At 38.5% G+C, this 27,597-nt stretch overlaps 1 protein-coding gene across 2 annotated transcripts in view; it reads left to right on the forward strand.

Annotated features, from left to right (window-relative positions):
- Positions 1-27,597, forward strand: part of LOC108245193 (partitioning defective 3 homolog) — a 485,244-nt gene that overhangs the window by 125,281 nt on the left and 332,366 nt on the right. For both annotated transcript variants that reach the window (XM_017431897.3, XM_017431896.3), the window contains exon 3: positions 5,903-6,077. In XM_017431897.3, coding sequence (XP_017287386.1) covers positions 5,903-6,077 — 175 coding nt within the window. The remainder of the gene's footprint in view (positions 1-5,902; positions 6,078-27,597) is intronic.

Genomic DNA, 27,597 nt, shown 5'->3' on the forward strand with positions numbered 1-27,597 from the left:
GTCCGCAGAAGAGCTGCCTTAGTCTGCCTCCAGACTTTATGACAGCGTTTTATATGCGCTTGGACCGATGGAACCAGGATCTCAGTCTCCAGATCTGGGAAGAGAGGTGGGTTGTACCCCAGAGAGGCTTCAAACGGAGAAAAACCCGTGGCAGCAGAGGTATGACCATTATGAGCGTATTCGATCCAAGGTAAATGTTTGCACCAGGAGGAAGGGTTATTGTTGATAACACATCGTAGAGCCGCTTCTAACTCCTGGTTACATCTCTCTGTTTGCCCGTTGGACTGCGGGTGATAACCGGACGATAGACTGACCTGAGCCCCCAGCGCATTACAAAAGGCTTTCCAGACCTGGGAGACGAATTGGGGGCCTCGATCAGACACTACATCCTGCGGAATGCCATGGAGCCGGAACACGTGATGGACAAGTAACTGAGCTGTTTCTAAGGCTGAAGGCAACTTGGTAAGCGGGATGAAATGGGCGGATTTAGAAAAACGGTCGATGATGTTGAGAATAACAGTGTTACCTTCAGAGGGAGGTAGTCCGGTGATGAAATCTAGTGATATGTAGGACCAAGGACGAGCAGGAACGGGTAGTGGTTGAAGCAGTCCAGCCTGTGGCTGATGAAGGGACTTGTTCTGGGCACAGGTCGGACATGCCTTAACATACTCCTTGATGTCAGCTGTCATCGTGGGCCACCAAAAATGTCTTTGAGCGAACGTTGTCATCCTGGCGATTCCCGGGTGGCAGGTGAACCTGTGGTTATGTACCCAATCTAACACTTTGCTAATGACACTTTGGGGTACAAACCTTCGTCCCGTTGGTCCTGTTCCTGGGTCAGGTTCCGTCTGTTGAGCCACTGCAATCGTGTTCTCGATCTTCCAAGTAAGTGATCCCACGAAACAGGAGGAGGGTAACACATTGACCTCTGACTTAAGAGAGTCTGTCGCAGAGAACTGCCGGGAGAGTGCATCGGCCTTGATGTTCTTGGATCCTGGTCTGTAGGCGAGAATGAAATTAAATCTGGCGAAAAACAAAGACCACCTGGCTTGTCGGGGATTTAGTCTTTTAGTGTTCTGTAGGTATGTTAAGTTTTTGTGATCTGTCCAAATTACAAAAGGTTCCTTGGAACCCTCAAGCCCATGCCGCCATTCTTCGAGTGCTAACTTGATTGCCAGTAACTCTCGATTTCCCACATCATAATTTTGTTCTGAAGGTGATAGGCGTCTCGAAAAGAAAGCGCATGGATGTACCTTACTGTCGGACAAAGACCTCTGAGACAAGACTGCCCCCACCCCAGTGTCTCAGGCATCCACCTCCACAAAAGAACTGCTTCCTTGGATCTGGATGACAGAGGACGGGGGCCGATGAAAACAGTTCCTTAAGCTCCCGAAATGCCACGTCTGCTGCAGATGTCCAACAAAAATTGTGGAGAGTAGAGGTTAGCTGGGTAAGAGGCGCGGCCACCCGACTGTAGTCCTTAATGAAGCGTCTATAGAAATTAGCAAACCCCAGGAAGCGCTGTAACTCTTTGCGACAGGACGGAACTGGCCATTCAGTAACGGCCCTGACCTTTTCTGGGTCTGTGCGAAATTGTCCTCTCTCGAAAATAAACCCCAGAAATGACACCGTGGACACATGAAAAGCGCACTTTTCGGCCTTAACGAATAACTTGTTCTCAAACAATCTTTGCAATACTGCCCTGACGTGAGTTCTGTGTGTCTCTGCATCCTTAGAAAAAAATCAATATGTCGTCTAAGTAAACGAACACAAAGATATTAAGAAAGTCGCGCAACACATCATTAATTAGCGCTTGGAAGACGGCGGGGGCGTTGGTAAGGCCAAAAGGCATGACCAGATATTCAAAATGGCCCAATGGTGTTTTAAACGCCGTCTTCCACTCATCCCCTTCTCTTATTCTCACCAAATGATATGCGTTACGAAGATCTAATTTTGAGAAAACGGTAGCCGAGTGAAGCTTCTCATGGACTGAATCGATTAGTGGGAGCGGATATTTATTTTTTATCGTTATCTGATTTAACGCCCGAAAATCGATGCAAGGTCTCAGAGATTTGTCCTTCTTTTCGACAAAGAAAAAACCAGCTCCCAAAGGGGAGGTGGAGGGTCGGATGATTCCTGAGGCCAGAGACTCGTTTATATATTTACTCATGGCCTCAGTTTCAGGACCCGAAAGATGATAGAGCCGACTGGAAGGTAACGGAGCGCCCGGCAACAGCTCAATGGCGCAGTCATAAGGTCTGTGAGGAGGTAAAGAAAGGGCCTTGCGTTTACTAAAGACCGGTGCCAAGTCATGGTAGGGCTTAGGAACCTCCGACAAATCAATGTCTTCCCCAGGTTCCTCCACCTCAACCCCCACTTGCGCACCAGCAGACCGAAGACAATGTAAAAGGCACCAATCACTCCAAGATTCTACCCTTCTCTCTACCCAATTTAGTACCGGGTTATGTCTCTTTAACCAAGGGAAACCAAGAATTAATTGCGGCGATAAAGCAGAAAACACATAGAACTCACCGGATTCGTGATGATTGCCAGAAACCAGGATTTGCAGGTTGGTGACACGATGGGTAATCTGGGAGATGGTCTGACCCGTAAGGCCTGTGACAGTTGATCCACGAGACACCTGGAGATCAAGTTAAGTTCCGATCCTGAATCCACCATGGCTGCAATAGGTAGAGTAGTCTGGTTGGAGATAATCCTAGGAGGGAGAGACAGTAACGAAGTTGGGGAAAATATTAATGGACCCGGCAGATCTCTCCCCTCTACTGGCGGGTCTGACCGTTTCCCCGAAACGGGCAATTAGCCACGAAATGTCCTTTTTTCCCGCAGTATATGCACTCCTTTGCACGAAAACGTCTTTGTCGTTCCTCCACAGAGAGACGAGTACGGCCCACCTGCATGGGTTCTCCCTCCGCTCCAGGGATCTGTGGTTCGGTGACGTCCCCCGTCCCCAAACAACCACCAGGCGTACGTATCCCGACATGCTGCAGACTCCTCTCCCGCTGCCGTTCACGAAGACGGTTGTCGATCCTAATGGCCAGTGCAATAAGCTCATCGAGGCTAGCTGGCTCTTCTCTGGTAGATAGTTGATCCTTAATATTCTCCGACAGTGACCCAGTAAAAATACCCTTTAAGGCTAGTTCATCCCAGCCAGCCTCCTGAGCCGTTATCCGGAAATCCACGGAGAAGTCCGCCACCGTTCTGCTACCCTGACGAAGCGCTAACAACCGTTTAGCCGCCTCCTCCTGTTGTAACGGATGGTCGAACACACGCCGAAATTCTTGCACAAACTGATCGAATAAAAGTGTCTCGATTGGGTGAGTAGACAGGAACGCCTGAGCCCAATGCAGTGCACGTCCCTTTAACGCGGCTACCAAAAAAATGATCTTAGAGACGTGTGACGGAAAAAGTGACGGCGAACGAGCAAACGCCAAGTTACATTGCAACAAAAAACCGCCACAACGATCAGTGTTCCCGTCAAATAACTCCGACGGTTTGACTTCCGGTTCTCGAAGTGGGGCTGAACTGACTGAGCGGGGCGTGGTGACGACGGGTGAAGTGGATTGCATTGTGGGAAATAGAGTTCCAAGACGATTGTCGATAGCTACTATGCGATGGGAAACTTGATTTAGTGTAGCACACGTGTCCTGCTGAACCTGATATAACTGTTGGATGAGTGTTTCATATTGATCTAACCGGTGCTCGTGGTGAACTAAAGTATCTGCGGTCTGTCCACCACCGGAACTGCTCTTTTCGTCTGGCTGGAGCATTCTGTCAGGTTTCTGAGTAGTTTCTATTGAGCAGTCCGGCAGCAGACAGACACAGGAGACCAGGTGATAACGGTAAGTGATTTATTTACAGTGAGGGAAAAATATTTACAGGAATGGGAATCGGGATCTGAAAGAGTGAGGAACACGGTAAGTATGGAGGAGAGGAACACGAGAAAATCTAAGAATGGTAAGTGATGGTTGGTAAGTTAAGGTTCTTACGACTGGGCCGAGAGTCCAACAACTCGAAGAAGCAAGCAGTGGTTAGTTCAGGTTTCAGGATGGTTGTAGTGATCCTTCCAGTGGTGAGTAATTCCTTCCTGGTGACAACGTGAAGCAGACAGACAGGCACGGGAGAACAGGTAGGTACTTTGCGTTGACAGGAGTCTCAAAAAACAGAAACCAGACTGGATCCACGGGAACGGAGGTATTTCCTGAGGCAAAAACGGAACAGAGTTAACCAGCACAGGATTACAAATAACTATTCTTTAACAGAGGCTCAGCGACTTTACCACTAGTAGGTAATGCTCCAGCGCTGGTCTGGTTCCTGCCGACGCCTTAAGTACACCTGTCCTTGAAATCAGCCAGATCTCTTGCAGGTGAGGAAAAAGTGTTGACGAGACGTCAATCACCCGTCTGGCCACGCCCACCAGGAAGCACTCACACACACCAACAACACAGTCCCAAAACCCCAAGATCACCACACAGATGCCTTCAAGGTTCACAAAAAAAACCCCTGACAGGCAGTTGCGGCAGGCTGATTACAACCGATTACAACCACACATTCACGGAATGGTCAAATTATCGTATATTTTGCCTCTTTTGGGATTATTGATTGTATATCGTACAGAGGGCAAAATTACGTACAAATACGATACGAAAAACCAAAATGGAATTGGTTTCAAGCTGGAAGTAACAGCAGCGGTGTGGGAGCACTTAGGATTCAGACCAAATGGCAGAGGCGAACCGCCGAAGCTTTGAGAGCCGGTATGTCGCATTTGTGCTTTTGTCGCCGTGTGCTTTCGTTAGTTTGCACTTTTTGTTTATAAAACTGTCAGTTTTGTCCGTCTTTTCTATATACAACTAATTATTATTACTTTTTAAATGGCAGTTTAGTTTACAGACTTAATAATACATACTGTTTTGGTTGAATGTAGGTTCTATTTACGTTTTTTTTTTTTTTTGGTTGTTTTGTTTATTTTGTGTTCCAGTTCCAGTGTTAAGTGTTCTTTTGAAAGTAAAGTTTTTTAATCTTTGAGAGGATGTACTTGCACTAATATGTTATTATCATTACATTAGTTTAAAACGGGCTCCAAACGATATTATCATTTATTGCAATAATTTCTGAGACAATTAATCGTCCAGCAAAATTTGTTATCATGACAGGCCTACATAGGAGGCAATACTGTAAATAAAACATACTGTTGACTTGTAATGAGGGGTAATGAGGGGCAGGAGAGCATATTGGCAAGATGAAAAATAGCAGGAAAACAATATTTTAATACTAATACTATAGCAGTGTCATGGCTGCCATTTGCCATGATCCAGACACATTCCAATAGGTTGTGGAGAATTTAGCAGGGTCGTCATCCAGCCTAAAGGGGCCTAACTAAAGCTAGCTGCTAGCTGTTGCCACATATGATGATAAATCCCTATGAGAGAAGAAACAGAGTTTGTGTTCGTTGGCTATAATCCAGAGTTGCCTCTCTTAAATTCAGTTGACATGGTGGCTCAGTCAGTGAGTGATTTGTGTAAAATCGGGATTAGGGGATGCTATAGGAGAGTTTGCTCTGTCTGGCCTTGGAAACATGACAACAAGTTTCCTTTGTTTAAATTGAGCAGCTGCTTGTTGTAGATGCCAAACCTGGCAACCCAGAGCACTCTGTGCTACAGTAAACAGATGTTATGAGATTAACCTCTCCATGTGTTTGTTACTCGTGGTATGATTAAAAAATAATAATAAAAAAATTGGATGTCAATTGCATAACTTCACAACAACAAATTACTTGAGAGTATTATTTCTCATTTATTTGATAATGTCCTTTTAGATTATAATTGTATTGTACAGTATGTGTATGTATAAACACATTTGAGCATTTGCTTTTCTTTCCTTTCAGCTGGAAGCAGTATATGAAGAGCAGGATCCACACAATGGAGGTGACGGTACCAGCGCCAGCTCCACAGGAACTCAGAGTCCGGATCCCTTTGCCAATGAGATGAGTTCAGCTTCGGCCTTTCAGCCCTACCAAGCTAGCAGTGAGATTGAGGTTACTTCTTCCGCTCTGCGAACTAGTAAGTCTAATGATAAAAAGTATATCCATATCTATCATCCCTAAAAATGTGATTTTAGGACAACACTAGCTTCACATTTGTACAATAAAAGTAAAAAAAAAGAAAAAAGAAAAACACACACCATTGCGTGTTCCAAGGTCTTTGAGCTAACAGAAAGCTTGTACAAACATCTCTTTCTGCATCTCCCAAGGCTTACTTGTAACATTCAAAGTGGAATTTGAATGTTGCAAATAATAATTTCAGTAACCCATTATCTTAGTCCCTCACACCTAGCCCTGAGAATCATACTCATACACAAGTAATGTGGAGCCTACTGCATTTTTACATGTCTGAAGACCTTGCCAAGCCCCTACGAAGGCATTTCTTCTCCTGGCAGATTTTTTACATCAACGTTGTCCTAAGGAGAGGCACACCTGTAAATGAATGTGGATATGCACACATGGCACCTGACACCATTTTAAGAAAAGTTAGTGACTCATAAGGTATCACATATTCTCTTTTAATAATGTGGAAAAAGTGAAATGATGCAGAGCAGCTTTAAAATGTAAACGGACATTTAAGACAAACTAAACCACATTCAGAAAACTAACTGATGCATTTATGTGCTTGAATGAACAGCTGACTTTTCTCTCCTGCCATATGAATATTTTCCTGATGACAGTCTAATAGTGAACTAAAGGTAAATTGTCTTTAATGGAGATGTATTGTACCTCTTTTTTACAACCTCACCAAATTTTCTTAAAGGAACTTCTTTGACGCTTTGCTCAAAATATAACAGGGTTACAATACCAAAGCCAACTGAAAACATGCTTGTAGTTCTTTTTTCTTAGCAGCATTTTTTTTAATATAGTGAAAAATTCACCTCAACTCCTATACTTCCTTCCATAGAGTATGTGAATTTTGAATTGGCTGTTTATATACTTACATCACCCTAACCTTTAAAAGGACCGTGCAGTATAGTATAACAGTAACAGTATACAATAGCAATCATAACAAACTGAGCTCCAATTTTTTTACTCAAATGTGTTTCCCAGGGTGTACCTAGCCTCTTGCCTGTTGACAGATAAGACTGGCACCAGAACTTTGCAATCCTGAACAGGATTAAAAGGGTACATGTAAAAAAAAAACGAATGAGTACTTTAGGGTACTAACATAGTGACTCAAAATTAGTAGAGAAGAATCTCAACAATAGTTTTGCATTGTCACGTGTGGTGGAAAGTTAGGCGAACCCGATGCGCAGACTCATACTGAGCTCCAGGAAGAAACTAATTTATTAAAAATAAAAGAAAACCAAAAACAAAAGCTGACATTGCAGCAAAAACAAAACTAAATTCTATTCAATTCCATTCTATTCTATTCAAATCAGGCATTAAGTTCCTAAAGTAATTAATTTGTTTTCTTAAAAACACAAACAGAGTAGGTTGTGCTTTCTCAGCAACATGAGCTTCAATACACTTGCACTGAGAGTCAGGATTTTAGGGGATGGAGAAGATAAAAAAAATGTAGCATATCAATGAGTGGGATGCAAGTGCACCATGAACCAACACATTCTCACTCCCATCTCGTCACATTTGGACACTTGGGCAGGCTCCCTGTGCGTCGCGTATTGACGCATCGGGAAGCCTCTTCTCGTCATACATTGACGAGAAGGGTGCGCGAACTCCATACATTCTTCTTCTTCTTCTTCTTGGGTTTACTGGCGGGTGACATCTAACGTTTAGATGTATTATCTCCATCTACCATGCTGGAGTGTGGGCCAGAGTATTTTTATTTATTTAACTCCATACGTTATCCAACCCGCTTATCCTTCATAGGGTCGCGAGGCTCCACCTTGTTCTTTCGTTTAAATTTTGCATTATGTTAAAATAACAAGAAGACCTTGTGTATGTCTCTGTTAAAAAACAAAACAAACAAAAAATGAAGGAGCCAAGCTGAGCACTATAATATTCAATGAGAGCACCCTGCCCGTCAATGTATGACAAGAAGGGGCTTCCCGATGCGTCAATACGCGACGCACAGGGAGTCTGCCCAAGCGTCCAAATGTGACGAGATGGGAGTGAGAATGTGTTGCATGAACATGTAGGAGTATCACACACCTGTTCAAATGGCCTGGTAATTTTTTTCACAAACACCTTAATGCTCATTTTGTTTTGCAAAAACATACAGTATCAAGTTACAAATATATACATGTTTATTACAGTAAACAACTATCAGGTATCATATAAGTACAGCATTAGGACTCTGACATTATGGAAATTGAGTTTTGAGACACCTAAGACAACTCTGTGACAAGTTCAGGGGGAAAAAAAAATCTTGTCGATTTTTTGAACATGTTCAAAATTCAAGCGACAAGACAGCAAGACCCTCTGATTCATGTGAGGAAACTGAGAACCCCGCGATGAATAGGACATTTTGGAGACTCTTTTTCGAATGCCATTTGCAAACTAGTCTCCAGCAGTGGCAGCTGAGTTAGGTACTGACTTTATATTGTTTTGTCTCTCAGCTGGGATTTTGACATACATTTTCCACTGTAAATCTAAACTCCTTACAAATTTATATATTTTCCATCCTTGTGTATCACTTATAAATTGTTCCTCCAAGATGGCCCAGAGCAGGAGTCTTTATTGTTTCCCACACTTGACAGGTTGATTAATGCACTGTATACAGTATATATCTGTCACAGTTTGAGTTCAGTTCTATTTTTAGTTTAGGTTTGTTCCTTTGTTTTTTAGTAAGGTTTAGTTCTCTTTTGCTCTAGGAAAGAGGAAAGACATGATGCCTTTGCTTCTGCTTTATGCCAGTCTGCTAAAGTGTACAAAAAAGTTTAAAAGTGTATAGAAAATGTTTATATTTTATCTTGGTAACCATAGACAATACACAATTACTCTTTTTTCATCTGTCTGCTCCAAACTGGTTTTGAATGACAGTCGTATTAACATCATATACATGCATGGTCACATGGCCAGGCAGATGAAGAAGGATGGCAGGCAATGGTCCCTACAGAGATGCACATGAGCAAATTACTGCCAGTAATATTTCATATCAGACATAAAAGCATTGCATATGCACCCTTGGCAGCTGCACTCTGAGGCAGAAAATTATGTCTATTTAAAATCATTATCTTCTAGAGCCACATTGAGCCCTCCAATGCCCAATCCAACTCCTTAAGTCACAATCTCAAATTTTCACTTTTTTTGTCCTCCACCCATCTCTTGCTACCATCTTGGGAGTCTGTTTTAGATTCCCATGCTATGCAGGTCAAACTGCTAATAATTGGATTGGAGATGAGATGTAAATTACAATAATGAATATAATTTTCCTGTAATTATACAGATGCCAAATCTGCCTCTGCTTCTGCTTTGCTCTATATTCACATATTCAAGTGAAAAAAGTTTCAAACTTATGATTAATGTTTGATGAACTTTGTAAAACTGGTTTCTACAAAATAAATATATAAACATAAACTCGGAATTATTTCTCATTTTGAGAGCTTAAAATGTTGTCTGCTTTGACTTATTGTTTAGCCACTGAAAGAAGTGACCATTTTTTAGACATTTCTTTTCTTTTTGTTCTCTGCAGTGCAACAAAACAAGCCATGACCAAAACATTTGTCATGTCAGTCTCACCTCAACACTGAACAAGAACTAAAGATTAATTTGGCTTTGATTCGACAAAACATTAAAACACCTCAGGTCATGTATCATATTTTCACCAAAGATCAATCCTGTTGTATGAGTATGAGTGGCTGTTTAGGTACATTATTTATGTTTTCTTTAAAGACTAAATTCTTTCCAGGTTAGAAATAAAGAATTGATGGGAGGGAAGCCATATAACATGAGTTTCCCATTTAGTCAATATCAAACTGAATGAATGTATTATATTGATTAGGAAGCAGAAATCACACAAGTCCAAACAATTGTAGCTAATATGTAGGGACAGGTCTGCAAAAAAAATATTTGTTTGATAATGTGATGTCAAAAAACTCAAGATTTTATTATTGTTTTTTTTTTAAATCAAAATTTAGTTGCACTGGTTTGAATATGACAAATTAATTTAGTTTGTTCTAAATTTCAAATTGTACAATTATATATTTAATTATTTACTTTTTCCAAATGGTGTCTTCTGAGGGGTACTTTAGGAGTTTACAGTATCAGACCCCCTAATCAGGGCTATTTGGTCACCACACAACTGGAGTGAGAGTTTGGTTCTAGTTGCCAGTAATGAGTCAGACTTATTTCCAGTGCATGTTGGACTACACCAAGGTTTCATTTTGACACAGATTCTGTTTGTAACTTTTATTGACAGACTTTCTAGGTGCAACCGAGGGCAGGAGGGTCTCTATGTTTATGGGCTTCAGAATACATCGCTGCTTTTTGTGGTTGATGTGTTCTTATTGGCCTCATTGAGGTGGGACGTTCAGTGTGCACAGGAGTGATTTGGAGCAAAGTTTAAAGCTGCCAGGATGAGGATCAGCACCTTTAAGTGTGAAGCCCTGGTCTTTAACTAGAATGAACTTTAAGTAGAAAATTAGCCACTGCCCAAAGTTCAAGTGTCAGAGGTTCTTGTTCATGAATGGGGACAGAACAGAACAGGAGGTTAAGTGGGTCAGAATCTGCATTGATGTAGACCCTGCTCAGATTTGATATGGTGACAAGAGAGTTGAGCTGAAAGGCAAAACTCTTAATTTACCAACTGATTTACCTTCCAACCCTTAACTATAGTCATGAGTTATGGGTAATGACCAAAAGAATGAGATTATGAATCTTGCAGCTCCTCTGCAAAAGGAGCAAAATTGAGGTGGTTTGAGGATCTGGTAAGGAGTCCTTCTGGACACCTTCCAAGGGAGATGTTTCAGAAATGTCCCACTGGCAGAAGACTCCAGGGCAGACTTAAGACTCAATGGAAAGATGATATCTCCCAGCTGACCTGGGAACACCTTGGAGTCCCTCCAGATGAGCAGCAGGAGGTGAGGAAAGAGAGGTCTGGGGATCCTTGCTTGAGTTGTTGCCCAGTCTTAGATAAGCTGCAGAAGATGGATGGATTAACTTTTCACTGTAAAAAATCAATAAGTAATCGAACCAAAACAATATTGTCACCATTTAGCAGTGCTGGCAGTTCATCATTTACTAAGCAAGGCTTAAACCTAATTATTCAAACTTAATTCAATTACATTCAAAAATACTTTATTAATCCCAAAGGGAAATTAAATGTTGACGTAGCTCATTTAAATCAAGGAGTTATTATAGATGGTGATGGCTGTGGGCAGGAAAGATCTCCTGTAGCGGTCCATTTTACAGCTAATCTGAAGAAGCCTTTGACTAAAGAGACTGTTTTCCGATGATGGTCTCGTGAAGAGGATGGTCAGGGTTGTCCATGATTTCCTTGATCTTACGCATAATCCTTCTTTGCATCATCATCTCCAGAGGTTCCACAGTCATCCCCAGAACAGAACCAGCCTTCTTTATCAGGTTGTTGAGCCTTTTTAGGTCCCTGGCTCTGATGCTGATGGCAGAGGAGATGACACTCTCAACAACAGACTTATAGAAGATCTGCAACATCTTGCTGGAAACCTTGAAGGGTCTAAGCTTCCTCAAGAAGTACAGTCTGCTCTGTCCCTTCTTGTAGATGGCTTCACTGTTGAGTCTCCAGTCCAGTGTTTTGTCTAGATGAACACCAAGGTATATATATTCCTCAACCATCTCCACTTTTTCTCCCATGGTGGTAATAGGGTTTAGTAATAGTTCCAAAAGTTTTGTAGAGTTTATGTATCTAATGCAGTTCTCTGTCAAAGATTGCCTATTCTTCTCTCTTTGCCAATGATCCAAAACTACTATGGCTGTGTTTAGCACACACTCTGCAGGAAGTATATTGCATTTTTAAGCTCATTGGGTCTTGTGGGGCTCGGAACTATTTAGGTTTGTGGAGAGGCTATTAGTTATGTCAACTCTTAATCATTCTCACACTCGCCATGGGAGAGAGAGAAAAAGAGCCCGAGGTGGATTTTTAAAACTGCTGAGGGGTGTTGGTTCTTTATTAGCCATAAAATCACTAATACTGTTATATTATCATGCAGAGCTGATTATAGCTAATGATTTCAGCTGCTGACACTGCTAAATGGTGACAGCAGTGTTTTTTGTAGTGAGGTCTCCACTCAGCACTATTGTTTCTTCTGCCAGTACCAAAATAAAACAATAGCTGAACAGTTAAATCATGTGGATATATGTGAGTGCACAAGTCTGGGAGTTTGTTGACTTGCTTTAATGCTTCCTGAGCTGGGCAGAGAGCAGTTCTGCAAGTCACTTTTGTCACACTTAAAGGAGCGCGGGAGCAGAGAGGGCTAGAATTGAAAACACAGTCAAATCAACTTTTGACATGTTACATAAATTCTGATGTGACTGGCTGTAACCCCATGACAGGGATCACAAGAAGTGGGAGGCAGAGTTTGTTTGCCTTGACTTTGGTGTCATCTCAGCACAAACATATTAGCAGAAAAAAAACATATGAAGATACAGAAATCATTAAATGGGTGTTTTTAAAACCCATTTCAGAGGTGCATTCACTAATCTTTCCCTCCAAATTATTCCACTCAGTGAAAATGAATGCATTCGTTGGGATGTTATGTTTACATCGCTGACCATCAAAACTCAGGAAGTTTAATACACAAGATGACTATAAAATCATTTCTCTGTGCAGACAAATGTCCTGTGTTGATGGTTTGATTATTTTTTTTTTTGCTCATTTAGTGGCCACCCAAAATATCACAAAACAACTCTAATGCCAAATTATAAATGTAATCCTTTTACTTTCAAATTTAGTAGTTATTTTTAGACATCCACATGCAAATTGTTACATTTAAAAAAGATAATTAAGATTTATTTATGCATAGTTCTGTGCAAAGGTTATAAATGATTAATATCTTACTTGTTGTGGATATTTGTCCAAACTATTATAACAATAACACTGCAACACCCATGCCATGCTACTAACTGGTAAGCACTTCATCTTAAACTTCATATCAAAATATAGAGCAAAAACACTGTAAGCTTGGCTGAAGAATTTACCAAAAAAGATGCATTCACCACCACCACTGATACTGTTTACAATTTCCTGTCAGTTATGAATCATTTCAGGACACGGTCAAAAATTTAATGTCACCAGGATCAAGATGAAGCAAGGTAGATGCAAAAAAAAAAAAAAAAACTTGTTTGGTTTTCTAGGACAGACAGTAATTGTGAGCATGCACAAAATAAGCTGCTACATCGTCAGTACGAAAAAGCCCTGCTACGCAAGTCCACACCTATCCATAAAAGGCAGAGATTTTAAAAATCATCACTTTGAAAAAACTTTAAAAACCTGTTTTTCTCATCAAAAGCACTATTTGCGTGTGAAAGAGAGGTGCAAATGGAAATGCAAAAAAACAAAAAAAAAAAACAATTTAACTACAGATATCTGGACTAGTGCACATAAGATCATGGTTTCTGTTCATCTGCAGAAGGAGAACACATGTAATTTTAGTCAGTCTTTTACCGGCGCTACCTTTATGCCAGTAGCATGTTTTAAGTATAAACTTTTAAATTTACAACAAGTAAACCACAACATCATGGACTTCCTTACTGGTTATTCTTCACTCACTTAGTAGAGTATACAGTATGTGGTAAAGAATGCATTTTGTTACAGAAAAGCAGTTTTACACAGGATATCTAAAGCATGTTTGATAAAGTAATTGAAAATAGTGTGGCTTCATGTAACAAAACTGCAAATTCTATATTTAGTATAGTAAAATATACTTAAGGATAATGAGCATAATTACACAAATTGAGCACAACTGAGACAAAAAAATAGCAAGTTGAACTCTGAGGAGGATAAAATGTCATGCACTGATATGGACATACTTCATGGTATGTATAATCCTACAAATGATGTAAATATACACTTACTGAAGAAAGAGCAGCTACATTTTACTCGAAGCAATCTTGTGGGGTTGTTCTATATAGAATAAGATATTTATGTATAAACATCTTATTGTTAACTAACAATAAATACACTAAAGTGAAATGTTTTTTCTTTCTTAATGCTTAGACTTGTTCTAGCTTGCCTATACAGAAATGCAACTGTTTGGCCCCAGTTTCAGCAAATCTTTCATTCACTCCTATCCCCCCTTTCTCCTTCTGTTTTTCATCAGCTGCGCAGAGATACAATGTGATCCAAAGCTCTGTGGAAATTCCAGATCGCTCCCTTGCCTCGTCTTACCGCAAACGTGATGACTTTCAGAATACTTACTTTGGCTCACAGTCACAGCTTTGATCAAAGCAAAACATTTATGCCTACCCTTCTCATGGAGCAGTTTTATTGGAAGCAGTTTGAACATCACAGTCAAATTAATGTGACAATGTGCAGTAACTAACCAGCAGACCAACTGTGATCCTGAAATGTAGCTGTTTAGAAACCACAGGTTGGTCATTTTTCAACTCAAGCCCAAAGTCTGGAATGCTTAGACACAAAGTTAAAGCAGGTTTATTTATTTAAAAAAAGAACTGTGAAACAATTGGTAGATTATTTCATTTTCCTAAAGAAAGCAGCAGAAATGTAGTATGTAGTATGAAAATTTGACTAACTTACACTTTCTTACTTGCAGATTTTTATACTAGTAGGCACCAGCTCCCCTTACTACTGTAGTAGTAAAGGTTACTTTAGTGATCTACTGTGATAAACCAGACATTTTCAGAAGTGTACTCCATAACAATAAATCACCTATTCTGGAGCACATAATTGCTCAGTTTCTGTGTAGAAAACATGCATCAGTCACAGACTTTTGGTTATGCAGGTGGATTAAAGCAAATGCTGCTTGTATGAAATACAGAGAAAATACAACCTAGCCTGCTTGTTTTTTGGGGAAAACATTAAATTCTCACAATATTTTAGAAGCTTAATGCCTGATAAATGTCTTGTCTTACGATCTGTGCTATTCAGAAAACTAGACTAGGCTGAATGTCCAAGCCTAGCCACTTTGATAATGATAATAATAATGGTCAGGTCAAGACAAGTACGAATTGGGGGGTGAGGGGACAGAAAAGTGGGTGGAAGTGAGTTTAAAGAGTCCTGCGGCAGGTGGCTTCTTTTTATACCCCAAATTATTAGTACATAGTTACCAAAGCTGCAAAAGTATTGCTTGGTGGAAGTACAAATTGAACCAGAGCCATCAATAAGACCATTTGTTTTTTTATAGATATTTCTAAGAAAAGTCTCTTTTCAATGCAGCACTCTGTGTACAGTAAGCTTTTAAGTACTAAGTTGCTTCAGACTTTCACTCTTAAAAGAAATATAAAAAATCTCCCTGGAGCTGGTTTGGTTTTTAGCAACTTTTAACAAAGTATGCAGGGTAACATGAAGGGCTTCCTGCCCATTCCTAAAACCTCTTGGGCCAAGTTGTCCTTGTCATATAGAATTTAGTCAAGACTCAAAGATCAAACCTACAACTTTCTGACTTTTGGCATCTCCTTTCTGAGTGCTCAGAACATTGTTTGGGTATGTATGTGTGTGTGTGTGTGTTTGTGTGGGGTTGCATTTGACTGCATATCAAGAGGACCCCAGTTCAAATCTGGGTTTCTCCTCTTCATGGGACAGGGTCATGCACTGATTCAAGAAGTAAATGGGTTCAGGGTGTCAAGCTTTATCTTGCTGAATGAAAACCATGCCCAGGTTGCTTTTCATCAGTCTAAAACTAAACTGAGTGCTGCATTTCTGGCAGCAATTCCTTTACTGTAAAAAGTAGGATTAGACATGTTTAGATTTTAATAAAATCCTAAACATTTGGACAAAAACAAAGCTGTTGTAAAACACAGGAAATGTTTGCCATAGATGTTTTACATATGTATGACTTCGGTTTGTGACTTTTTGTGCAGTAGTGATACACGAGTGTTGTTTTTCACATGTTGAAAAACTGGTTATATGGCCTAAATAGTGAGAAGTAACAAAGATGAGGTATGCAGGTGACTGTCAGTTATAAGGTTAATTCTGGGACACAAATGTACTGTCCATTTATCCATTAATTTATTCATTCATTCATTTTTCTATTTTTTGTTCCTGCTTAAAGCCATGGGGTGCTGGTACCTGTTTCCAGCAGTGAACATGTGAGAGGCGGGTACAGCATGGATAGGTGTTCTTTTCATCACAAAGTCAATACAGGGACGCACAACACAAACAAGCATTCAGATACATAAGATCATTTTAGAATGACCAATTAACCAGACATGCATGTGTTTTGGACGTGGGGGGAAACTGGCATAAATGGGACTTAATCCACACATGCACAGGGGGAACATGTAACATCCAACCAGAAAGAACCCATTTGAGATTTGAACCAGAGACCTTCCTGCTGTGACATGACCAAACTAAGTAGTATACTGCTATGGTGTCTCATGAGTTAACAGGATAATGGCAAAATTGACATTTGCTCTAAAGTGTCATACTTCTATTACTTCTATTGATGTGGGTTTATAGTGGTTGTTGGATTAATACGTTTAGACAGAAGGTTTACATTTTGAGTTTACATTTTTTCTTCCAATTCTGACCTAAATTAAAACATGAAAAGTTTTGTTAAAACAGGGAAACAACCATAAGCTGCATCCATCTGTAATCTATCAAAAGATTTGGAAGAACACCAAAACAAAGAAACAAAAAAAAAGTTCAGTCTTTTAGCAGAGGAATACTATATCACAATTTATACACCTTATTGTGGAGCTCAGACCCACTGAAATAATCCTGTGAAGTTTTAATGCACCATTCACTGGCTGTGTCTACAACTGCTAAAGTTTCTGTAAACTTTATAAATGCCTACACTGAACGAGCAGTAGCCTATGGTTAAACGTGGATAGTAACTACCTAAAAAAATGAACTTTTCTGAACTTATGATTCATTTTTACTGTTTCATGCTTTCAATTCTGTAAAAAAAAACATGTGCTTTAGCAACACTGGGTGACTAATCAAAGTGATGCATATCTAAAACATACAATCTGCACATTAAAAATACCATCTGTTTCCAAGTATCCTGGACTCATGTTTTCTAAAATGGTCACATTTTAAGATTTTTTTGTTCTTTGTCTGTTTTTTGTTTTTTTTTGTTACGGCAAAGGCAATTTTTTTAAATTGTGATTCGATCTGCTCTTTTGTGGGAATGCTTCATTTAAAAAAAAAAAATTTTTAGATGATTCCCTTCTGCCGGCCTTCCTTTCAATATATGTGATTCTACACTTGTCTTTATATACTCAACTTGAATTGTTTTCACACAAAATGGCATTTCTTTCTATCATAAACCACTAAACAATCAACAAGAGGTCAGGAAGTTTCCGGAAAGGAGCTAGAGTTTTTTCTGGAAACAGCAGTGAGCTCTTTTGTTCTTATTAACCAAAGAGCCCTCAGCTTTAGATGCTGACTGACCTGCCAGAAACTGACATGTTATTATCTTCAGTTTGTCACTCTTGAAACTCCATAATCCTTTCACGCTGTGGTTGTATCAATTTAAGCTGGGGCAGTTTACGCTTGCTTGCAGGCATTGAGAGAAAACCCTTTCCGGCCATATAATGATTTGGAAATATATATGTTTGGAGTCTAATGACTTATCAGCAATGGTCTTGTCTCTGCATTTAGAAGGATTCTATATTGAAGTTTTCTGCATGTTGTTCATTTGTAGACTCAAAAAGATTCACATCTTTTTTCTAATTGATTCATTTGAATTAACATATTTAAACATTCAACTGAAACAAGTTTTCAAATCCTTCTCTATACCGATCTTGTTACAAACAAATACTGCCACTTCAATAGACTTATTTAGAAAAGCTTCACAGGTATCAAAATAGAATCTCAGAGCTGATGGTGTGTGTCAGAGTGAAAATCCATCAATGAAAGTGATAATGTAGAGATGGAGTAACACAGACCAACACAAACTAACATTTTCTATTTGCCATTCATTCCACAAAAATGGACCTGGAAGAAATTAGTGTGCAAGCTGCTGATGTGATATTTGAAGACAAGAGTAGAAGACCAATTGTCAGCCTGAGATATGGCAGAATAGACCAACAGAGAGTGTGAGCATAAAGAACATGGTTGATAAGAGCATGGCTATATGTTGACAGAAGAAACAACTTGGACATTAACCACAAGCTCATGGAAGAACTGCAACAAGGATGCTGTGAGTCCCACAGTTATGTTGCAGCAACATCATATGTTAAAACAAAATGCACACCAATGTAAAAACCAAGATGGCTACACCATGGCAATGTAGCATGCGTTATGCTTATGATGTATTAAGCTGTAACTTTCCTACACTTCTCAATATACATAACATAAAAGTGTCATGCATGTTACACACCATATTGGTCACAGGACATAGTTACAATAATTACTTGATTTCTTCATGTTTTGACCTATGTAACATAAAAACCTAATCATAACATTTCATCTTGCAAAGTTTAACTGTCAAGAACATCCATATAAAAGTTAGTGATTGGAATTTATTTTAAATGACTTCAGTGTGGCTTTACCTATACAGGAGAAAAGTTTAGATTTGAAACCGTTTAAGAATATGCAAGAAGACGTTGCAACAAAAGGCCAAAGCCATTTTTCTATTGGTGCTGCCAATGGGGATCATGTTGTACTAGATGTGTTCAGTGTTTTTTTTTACTTCTCAGGGGACTGAATTTAGAGAAAATGCTTTTTACACAGCAGCAGCTTTTTAACACTTTAAGCTTCAAAATGAATGCTAAAATCCGCAAAGAATGGTGTTTACACAAAAGTGTTGCTGTAGTTCTGTTTTTAAACCGACTGAGGGATGTTTGGTTTGTTAATTAATAACTTTCTATATGGCTGCTTGTGGGGAAGTCTCTCTGAGACTAGATTTAAAGTAAAATATAGACTGGTTGTTGTAATTAGACTGATAACTGTAATTTATAACATGATGTGTCTTAGTTTTAGTTCTGCAGACTGAACGACATCAGAAGGTGACAGGACATTCAGCTATTTTTTTTCCCCAATTAAAAACTCAGGGTTTAAAAATGTGCAGAAGCTGTCAAACCATTCTAAGGTAAAACCCCCCAAACAAAAAAAAAACCTTTGCCACAACGCAAAACTGAAAGTAATGATTAAATATTCAGAAGCAAACACATAAACTTGATCTATTTTTTACAGATTAGTGTTCATAAAGCAACACACATATAGTTGTTGACCTACATGAGTCAGTTGGATTTTGAGAAGTGTACTCTACCCTCCATCTTCTCGGAGGGAAGACAAACACACACACTGCAGTGTTATTGTTGTTGAAGTATGTCAGCGTCTCCTACTGGAGGCCTCGTCTCAGAGGGCATGAGAAAGGTTGACATCCTCCCCTCATTTTTTCTAGTAAATTGTCTGTTTTTTCTTTCTGTCAAGAGAGAAGAATCATTCTCTATCTCTCTGGTTTTTGTACAAAATGAAAACTTGATGGTTGATTCATGGACTTTGTGGGGTTGCAGCTCTTATAGAAATCAGGCTTGTCATGCAATATAATATGCATCTCCAATTCTAAAATGATCAACAAATGAGGTGTGATATTAAGAACAAATAAATATTCTGAATTTATTAGGTACATGTCACAGTAATCATCTTTGTATTGTATTTTCCGCACTATAAGGCACACTGCATTATAAGACGCATTGTCAATGAATGGTCCGTTTTGAACTTTTGTCATGTATAAGGCGCACCAGACTATAAGGTGCATTAAGCGAAACAAAACAGCCTCCTGTCTTTTTGGAGAATACTACACCGATGTAAGCATCAAGTATAAAAGCCTACACCGCTCGCTCAGGTCTGCGCGCCGTGAGCGGACGATTATAACTGAGCCTTAATTCTGCAAGTGGTGCGGCTTTGTAGTTTACCAAAGTCGAACATTACAACTTCACAACATATGTGACATGCAATGTTCATAATGCTGTCTCATTACATAAATTGTGTGTATTTTAAGCATACCACAGTGTAAGCATCACAAATGCTTTGCTGTCATGGTGTAACTGGCTTGCTTTGGGGGATTTTTTTGTTAGGGTGATATTTTGTTTTTACTGTATGTGTGACGTTGCTGCAGAGTAACTGTGGTGTTCGTCAGCATCTTCTCTTAGCTTTTCCTGTAGCCTGTAGTAAAGGAAAAAAATACTGTCTCTGTCAGCATCTAGCCATGGTCTCAAACACAATGTAATGGGCCTTTTCCTTCTTGCTAGTTCTCTGCTTTGCACTGACACATCTAAATCTTGGAATTTGTCGACCTAAAACAGTAGCTTTCAGATCAATTTCTTACAGGTTCATATTTGTGAAATAATTGACAAATGGAACATTTTCGTCTAAAATTTGTGCATCTCTGTTCAGTCGCTAGTACGATACGTATCTCAATAAATTGCCAACATTTGATTCAATAAAGATACATGAGCAGCAAACACTGATACAATGTGATGCGATTCAGCCTGTAATTCCGTTAAAGTTCAGCCTTTATTCACAAGACGCGATTCAACAAACTGAGATTCAGTACAATATGACAAAGCAAAATAATTATTTTAATGTATGTCTATATTATTGTTATTGAGACTAATTATTCACTACCCAATAAAAAATGAATACTCGCAAACAAAATTACAAAACACTCATAAAAACTTGCCAGCTGCAGGTGTGTTTAACACTCTTTTAGTAATTCAACAATTAGTGGCAAAATGTATTTTCTACATTATAAAAGATAAAATTCTGCTGAACCTTTTCTTTTTGCATTATTAGTTGCTCTCCATAAATCAGTATAGAGCACACTTTTAGTTTGTTCCTGTTTATACCAGATTTGCTGCCGTTCTCCTCCTGAACACGAGGCACCGCTGATGTAAAAACAATACTGCTAAACTGCAGAAAGTGCAGCCAGAAGAACTTTCCGCTGTAAAAAAAATGAAGAGGGGATCAAAAACATAACTACACTTTTCTAATATATTGTTTTATAACACATGCCAGTAGAAACTAAACTGCTTAAAAACTCTGCATTTAATTATTTAAGGGATCATATGTTACCGGTTTAAATATGCAAAAAAAAAAAAACCCAAAAAACATGGATCTAGATTTATTACCAAAACTGCATCAGTTCAAATCAAAGTTGCTCTACCTTCACATCCCTAATTGGTACACATCATTTTGCTGAACACAGTACCCATCCTACACCGAAAACTGATGCGTGGACATTGTTGGTACTTTTACAACACATACCTTCCAACAACTCAATATTTACACAACAGCGACCACATGACATTGTGAACAACCTGGCATTTACAAGGTGCATCTGCCAACAACACAAAGGAATACACCACTGATATGCAGCTCTAATTAGACCGATAGGAAAGACAAGCAATGGCAACATCTAAAAATTCACCACAATACAGCAACAACGCAGACAGAATATTGTCATAGCAGAGCATGAGATTGTGTAATGCTATCGTTGGGTCACTACTGTGTAATTTTGTTACCATGGCATATATATGAGCTTTATAGAATAAATATTTTAAAGTTTTTATTAAGTTGCTATGTTCATGTACACAAAATATTTTCCATGACCAATAAATCTAACTTCTGGAGGTCACATATGCTAGAGCCTAGAGTTTCAGGAATGTAAAGAGGCAATGTTGTGGTGTCCTTCTCTTACAGCCATAGAAATGCAGGGCAGATAGAGCAAAAGTGAAATGGAGGTGCTAGCAACACATTATTAGGTGTTTTCCTGCCTAAGAGAGGTAGAAGAACCAGGACTGTATGAGCAGAGTCAAGGGTCAGCAGCAGGCAGGTGTGTGGGACACAAATGTGGGACTAATTAGAATATATACATATCCTAATGATCATAATGTTCGAAGAACAATTATGCCGACTGTTATTACAAACGTTTTGGAAGAAATATGCTTTATTTTAGTTGACAGTGTTTGGCACATAGCCATGCTAAGCACAAAGGAAATTTAAACAAAAGTAATTGGGGTTACACCTGGTCATTTTATATACTGAGTTTTTTTTTTCCCAAAAGAAAAAAAATGATAAACTATGAGTAATTTTAATAAAGCACTGGCTGGCTTAGACTTTGTGAAACTCAGCATATTCCTAGAACAGAGTAACATTAAGAAATAACATTTAAAGCATATCTTTAAACTTTCCCTTTACCTAAAAGCGTCCATTTATCTGTAAAGGATTACATCTCTCGGTCATGGTAAAGGTCAGCAGCTAATATTTATTCAAGTTTTTTTTTTTATTACACTCTCCGATGTCACATCAGGTTACAGTCTACTAAAAAATTCACAGAAGCACTTGGAATTTCTTTCTCAACTCTTGTTGGTCTTACAGTTTAAATCTTCCTTTTTAAGTCTTCTTCATATTTCATCTATATCTCCACAGTGTTGGTTCCCACCACTCCAAACCTCCATTTCTTGCTGCCAAAAATGAATCTTTGTCCCCTTGTGGATGTTTCAGGTCAGTGTTTATTCAGTGGAAGTCCCCTTCCCTGCACACAAGGGACATCAATATGTATACAGTGGTTGAAGAGAGAGCTAAAATGGTTCAGTGCCATAATTTATTCAGGCATTGAACTTGTCCAGGTTTGAAGTACTTAAAGTAGCCGTGGAAAAAAATAGCTTTTAAAGATTTCAAGAAGCCATGGCCACTTGGTATTTTTATTTAAATCAGTCTGATGTGAATGCAAAGACTCAGAGTATACAAGGGCTTCAGGGCCATGGGAGAAAATCCCCCCAGATAGTCTTTATCCCGGGTCGCTTAGTAGTGCCTAAATGCTTAATGTGAACACACTTGTATGTACATATCGATCAGGAGCTGACTTCATTTATCCCTTAACCTCTAACCCACACCATAGAGGAAAATTCCACTTTTGGATTCATTGAAGCGTGTTATTTTCTGTAATGTTGATGCACTGAAAATTTTAAGCTATTATTTAGAACTGCACACTTACTTGCACTGAATGTACCTTACATATTAAGTTTCACATATCGTGCCCTAAAGGTTTAAATCCACAGAGTTGCACTTACAACTAAAAAGAGGTTTTGTTTCATCTTCAACTCTTGATTTTTCTGAATCATTAGAGTCGCTGCATAAAAGAGATATGGGGTTTTGAGTGTTGTGAATCTTTAGTAGTAAAATAATTAGTGAGTCTTGATAAGGGCATTTATGCTTTGCAGCTACATCTTATGAGTAGGTCTTCTGTCCAGATTAATCTAGGTTCATCAAGGTAGTGAGACTTAAAGCTATAATAAAGACCTTCTGAAGTGTGGTTCTGTTGTGGTCATGAACAAATTCTTACCTGTTGTAGTTAGCTCTTTGAGTAGTAACATAGTTTACTCTACATCAAACGAACACTGATACATTACTTTTTATCACTGACTTTACGTATACGAAAAGAAATAACAAAGTTTATATACTGTATAAATATGCATCTTACAAGAAACAGTGTATTGTATTTTTCTTTATGGCATTATTGCCTGAAAATAAATCTTTGTAAGTCAAGCTATTGTCTTTAAAAATGGCTAAAATATACAACAGTGCCCATAGCTCTAATGTTGACCCAGGTCCTTGAGAACTTCAAACTGTTTAGAATATCAGCATGAACGATTTTACTACTAAAAAAAAAACCTAAATAACTTTGTTCTATATTTTTTGTGTATACTGTATACAAGCACATATGTCAGTTCTTTTTCCAGTGGCGATTCAAAAAGGATTTATTTTTTCCTCCCCAAAAGAAGGTCAGTGTGAAAGATAAATAAAGGGCAAAGCAATACAAGTTAATTGCTCCCTGGAGAGTTGGAGTTCTCTGCGGTAAATTTTAGTTTGTGTACATATCTCTGACCCTGTAGCCTGACCATAATCCGCCACTACAGAGGCTGGATTAGGGCCACATTTTATTAGTCGACCACCCCACTGGTCTGCATTCTTTTTTTCAGTCTGGATCGATTGCTAGCCTGTTCTGAAGCGGTGGCCCTAGATATTAAATGTGGGACCAACCAAACCCTTTGGACTGCCGAGATAATCCCATCACAAATTAAGCAGAAGAAAACTGGTCTGAGAAAATGGGAGAGGGAGTGAGTTTTCATATTGCAACCTTCTTGACAATCAACGCATAAGCAAGAACATATTTATTGTATTTAAATCTTTAAGGAATTGTTGCAGTGTTTCATTTTATGAAAGAGTCTGCCTTGATGAAAAAGAAATCCGGTTAATGTTTGGAAACCACTGGCAAAACATAAACACTGGTTTATGTGTAAACCTCTCCAAACACAGTTGGAAGACAGTCTTTTGTTTTTAAGTAACTAACACATAAATATGTGAGGTACACTTGAGCAACAACAATGATAGTGTGACAAACTTTAAAAAAAACTCATCTAGTTTTCTAAGTTTGGAATAAAATAAAGTCTAGGAATGTTGCTGACATCTAAGAGAGTATTTGGTTTCACATGATTTGGTCAATCTTGCAATGTGAATTTCTTTCTGAGAGTAGCAGCAAACAGTTATATTCTTTAGTTATCTCCAAGGTAGTTATTGGACATAGTTAACACAACATGGCAAATAAGCATTATCTTCACAAACAAGCATGTTTATATAACACTCGTAGACATTCTGACTTAAAACTTGTTTCACTGGGCATTGTGATCTTAATTAACCATAACCTTGATATTCATAATACTTTGGTTTAATTTCCAGATTTTGTCCTCTATAGGAACTTAGTAAATAACGTATTTATTACATATTAACATTTGACACAGAGTAATATATGTTGATACCATATGCAACAATGTAACAGGACATGACTTTAATAATAGAAAACATGAAAAAAGTTTTGTTATATTAAAATACAGAGAAATAATTTGCATTTCATATAACTATAGTATCTGACCTTTTATTTATTTTTTTCAGCCATAAAGTCAATGAGAATAACACGAAAATAAGTCTCAAAATTCCTCATGGTTTCTGATGGAATGTACATTTTACTGGATAAATAATTTGGTCCCACAGACCAAAAACATGCATGTTAGGTTAATTGGTAACTCCTAAAATTGTCCCTAGGTGTGAGTGAGAGTGTGGATGGTTGCTTGTCTCGTTTTGTCGCTGTGTCCCTGTGATGGACTTGCAATCGTCCAGAGTGTCCCCCGCCTCTTGCACAGTGACTGCTGGACATAGGCATCAGCTCCCCGAGACCCGGAATAAAGCGGATTAAAAAAAATGGATGGATGGATGGATAATAGAACAAATGGGCTTCCCTGCTCCTTGGGACTTGACTTTTTTGAAATAGTATTTTGGCTCAACACCTATTTGCTTTGAAGAGGATGAAGAAGAGGAAAGCAGTTGGACCTAATGACATGCAAGTGGAAGTATAGAAATGTCTAGGAGAGATGGGAGTGGGATAACTCAAAGGCATTTTTAAAAACAAGGGTGATGTACTGTGTTGTAGCAACTACAGGGGAATTAAGTTGATGAGTAACACGACAAAGATCAGGGAGAGAGTTTGGAAGCTAGACTTAGACAAGAGGTGACTATTTGTGAACAACAGTATGGTTTTATACCAAGAAAGAGCACCACAGATGCCATATTTGCTTTAAGGATGCTGATGGAGAAATACAGAGAGGGTCAGAAAGAACTTCATTGTGTTTTTGAGGATTTAGAAAAAGCATACGACAGGGTGCTGAGGGTGTTGTATGAGGAAATCTGGAGTGGCGAGGTGTGCTGTAGGAGTGACACATAACTTCAATATATATTGTTTTTCTATTCTTTTTCTTTTTCTAAACTCCAGCCATCATTTATATAATATAGTCTACACCTTAACCAGCCACTACTCAGAGAGGCTAAAGTTTTATAATTTTGTTACTGAATCTTGATGGTCGGTTTCTACATGAGATGAGGTTTTGAGCAGCATCTCAAGATGCCTTTAGGCAGTTTGGGGAAAAAAAGAAGGAAGAAACACTTTTATTAATTAGTGATGTTGGACTTTTATTGGGATGTTTCATCAGATGAATAGTTTGGTAATGACAGGGGTCAGACATTCTTGAGGAAGTGTGGTTCTCCCTGGTACCAGTTTAAACATGTTAACTTCTATTAAAATCCTGTTGAAGACACCATCATCCAGTTGTTATATGTTGCAAGATGTCATTAAATACTCATGTACACAAAACACATTTTATTTTTGTACAGTGCTGCAATTTGAATACTATATGAGAAGCTACTAATTTAAAAAAAAGAGGGTTTTTTTTTCTTTCAAAAATAACAACAAGAACAGTAACAAGATATAAATAAAAAATTGTAGCAACTTTAATTCCTAGATCAAAAGCCCTTGTAAGCAAAGTTCAAACAATAGGTTTGTGCCGCTGAGGGCTGATTACAATATTCATCATTATCAGATGATAAATGGTTAAATGCTTTGTTTTAGAGTTTACTTAAATAATCAGTAAGGTTGGGAGATATGCAAGGGATGTTTTATGACTCAAATATTGAGGGTATTCGGGTGAGTAAGATGAGTAACGCCACTTAGAAAGGGAATTATGTAGGTGATTTATCTAACTATATGGCCAATAAAAACAACAGGTTGGTCTCAGAATTTTAGTCTGGAATTTCAGTCACATATTTTGATTGACTTCCTTCCTGTCTACAGGCAGTCAGAGAAAACTCTCCCAATCTTGTCACAATGTCAAACACTCAACCTAGAAGCCATGATTAAAATGTGTTGCTTCCAACACTAAGCCATGTCTCCAGTGAATCAGATGGAAGCTTAGCTCTGGCATATGCTCACTGCAGTGATCCACTGATGGATGACAGGTGGTTTCCCAACTATTTGCATAATTATGGGTGCAACTTTCAAGCTGCTTTAACTTCATAAACAAATCCATATGGTCTTTAGGGAAAATACAGACAGCTTGTTGAAGTATTTACCATCTTTCCTGAGTTAAAGGTGTCAGTGGTGTTTCTATCTGATGTCTGACCAGATTATGAAGTGCGAAGCAATTACATTTTTGTCATATGCTTTGTATATTGTCAGGGTTTTATACAAAGTTTGGATACATATTGGTCAATGTGGCAACTCTAACATCTGTCACTGTTCTAAGTGTCAATTTCTTACAGATTTTTGATGAGAGGGATTGTGTTGGTTGTGAGACCTCATACCAATCTCTTTCTGAAGCAGCTTGAAATGTTTGGAGACATTTATAGAATGACTGCAGGGTTTCCCCCAATGTACAGGTGCTGGTCATAAAATTAGAATATCATGAAAAAGTAGATTGATTTCAGTAATTCCATTTAAAAAGTGAAACTTGTATATTATATTCATACATTACATACAAACTCATCTATTTCAAATGTTTATTTCGTTTAATTTTGATGATTACAAATGACAACAAATGAAAATCTCAAATTCATCATATCAGAAAATTAGAATCTTGTGAAAAGGTTCAAAATTGATGGCACCTGGTACCACACTCTAATCAGCTAATTAACTCAAACC

Source organism: Kryptolebias marmoratus, linkage group LG21, assembly GCF_001649575.2.
Source record: "Kryptolebias marmoratus isolate JLee-2015 linkage group LG21, ASM164957v2, whole genome shotgun sequence".
Taxonomy (NCBI): domain Eukaryota; kingdom Metazoa; phylum Chordata; class Actinopteri; order Cyprinodontiformes; family Rivulidae; genus Kryptolebias; species Kryptolebias marmoratus.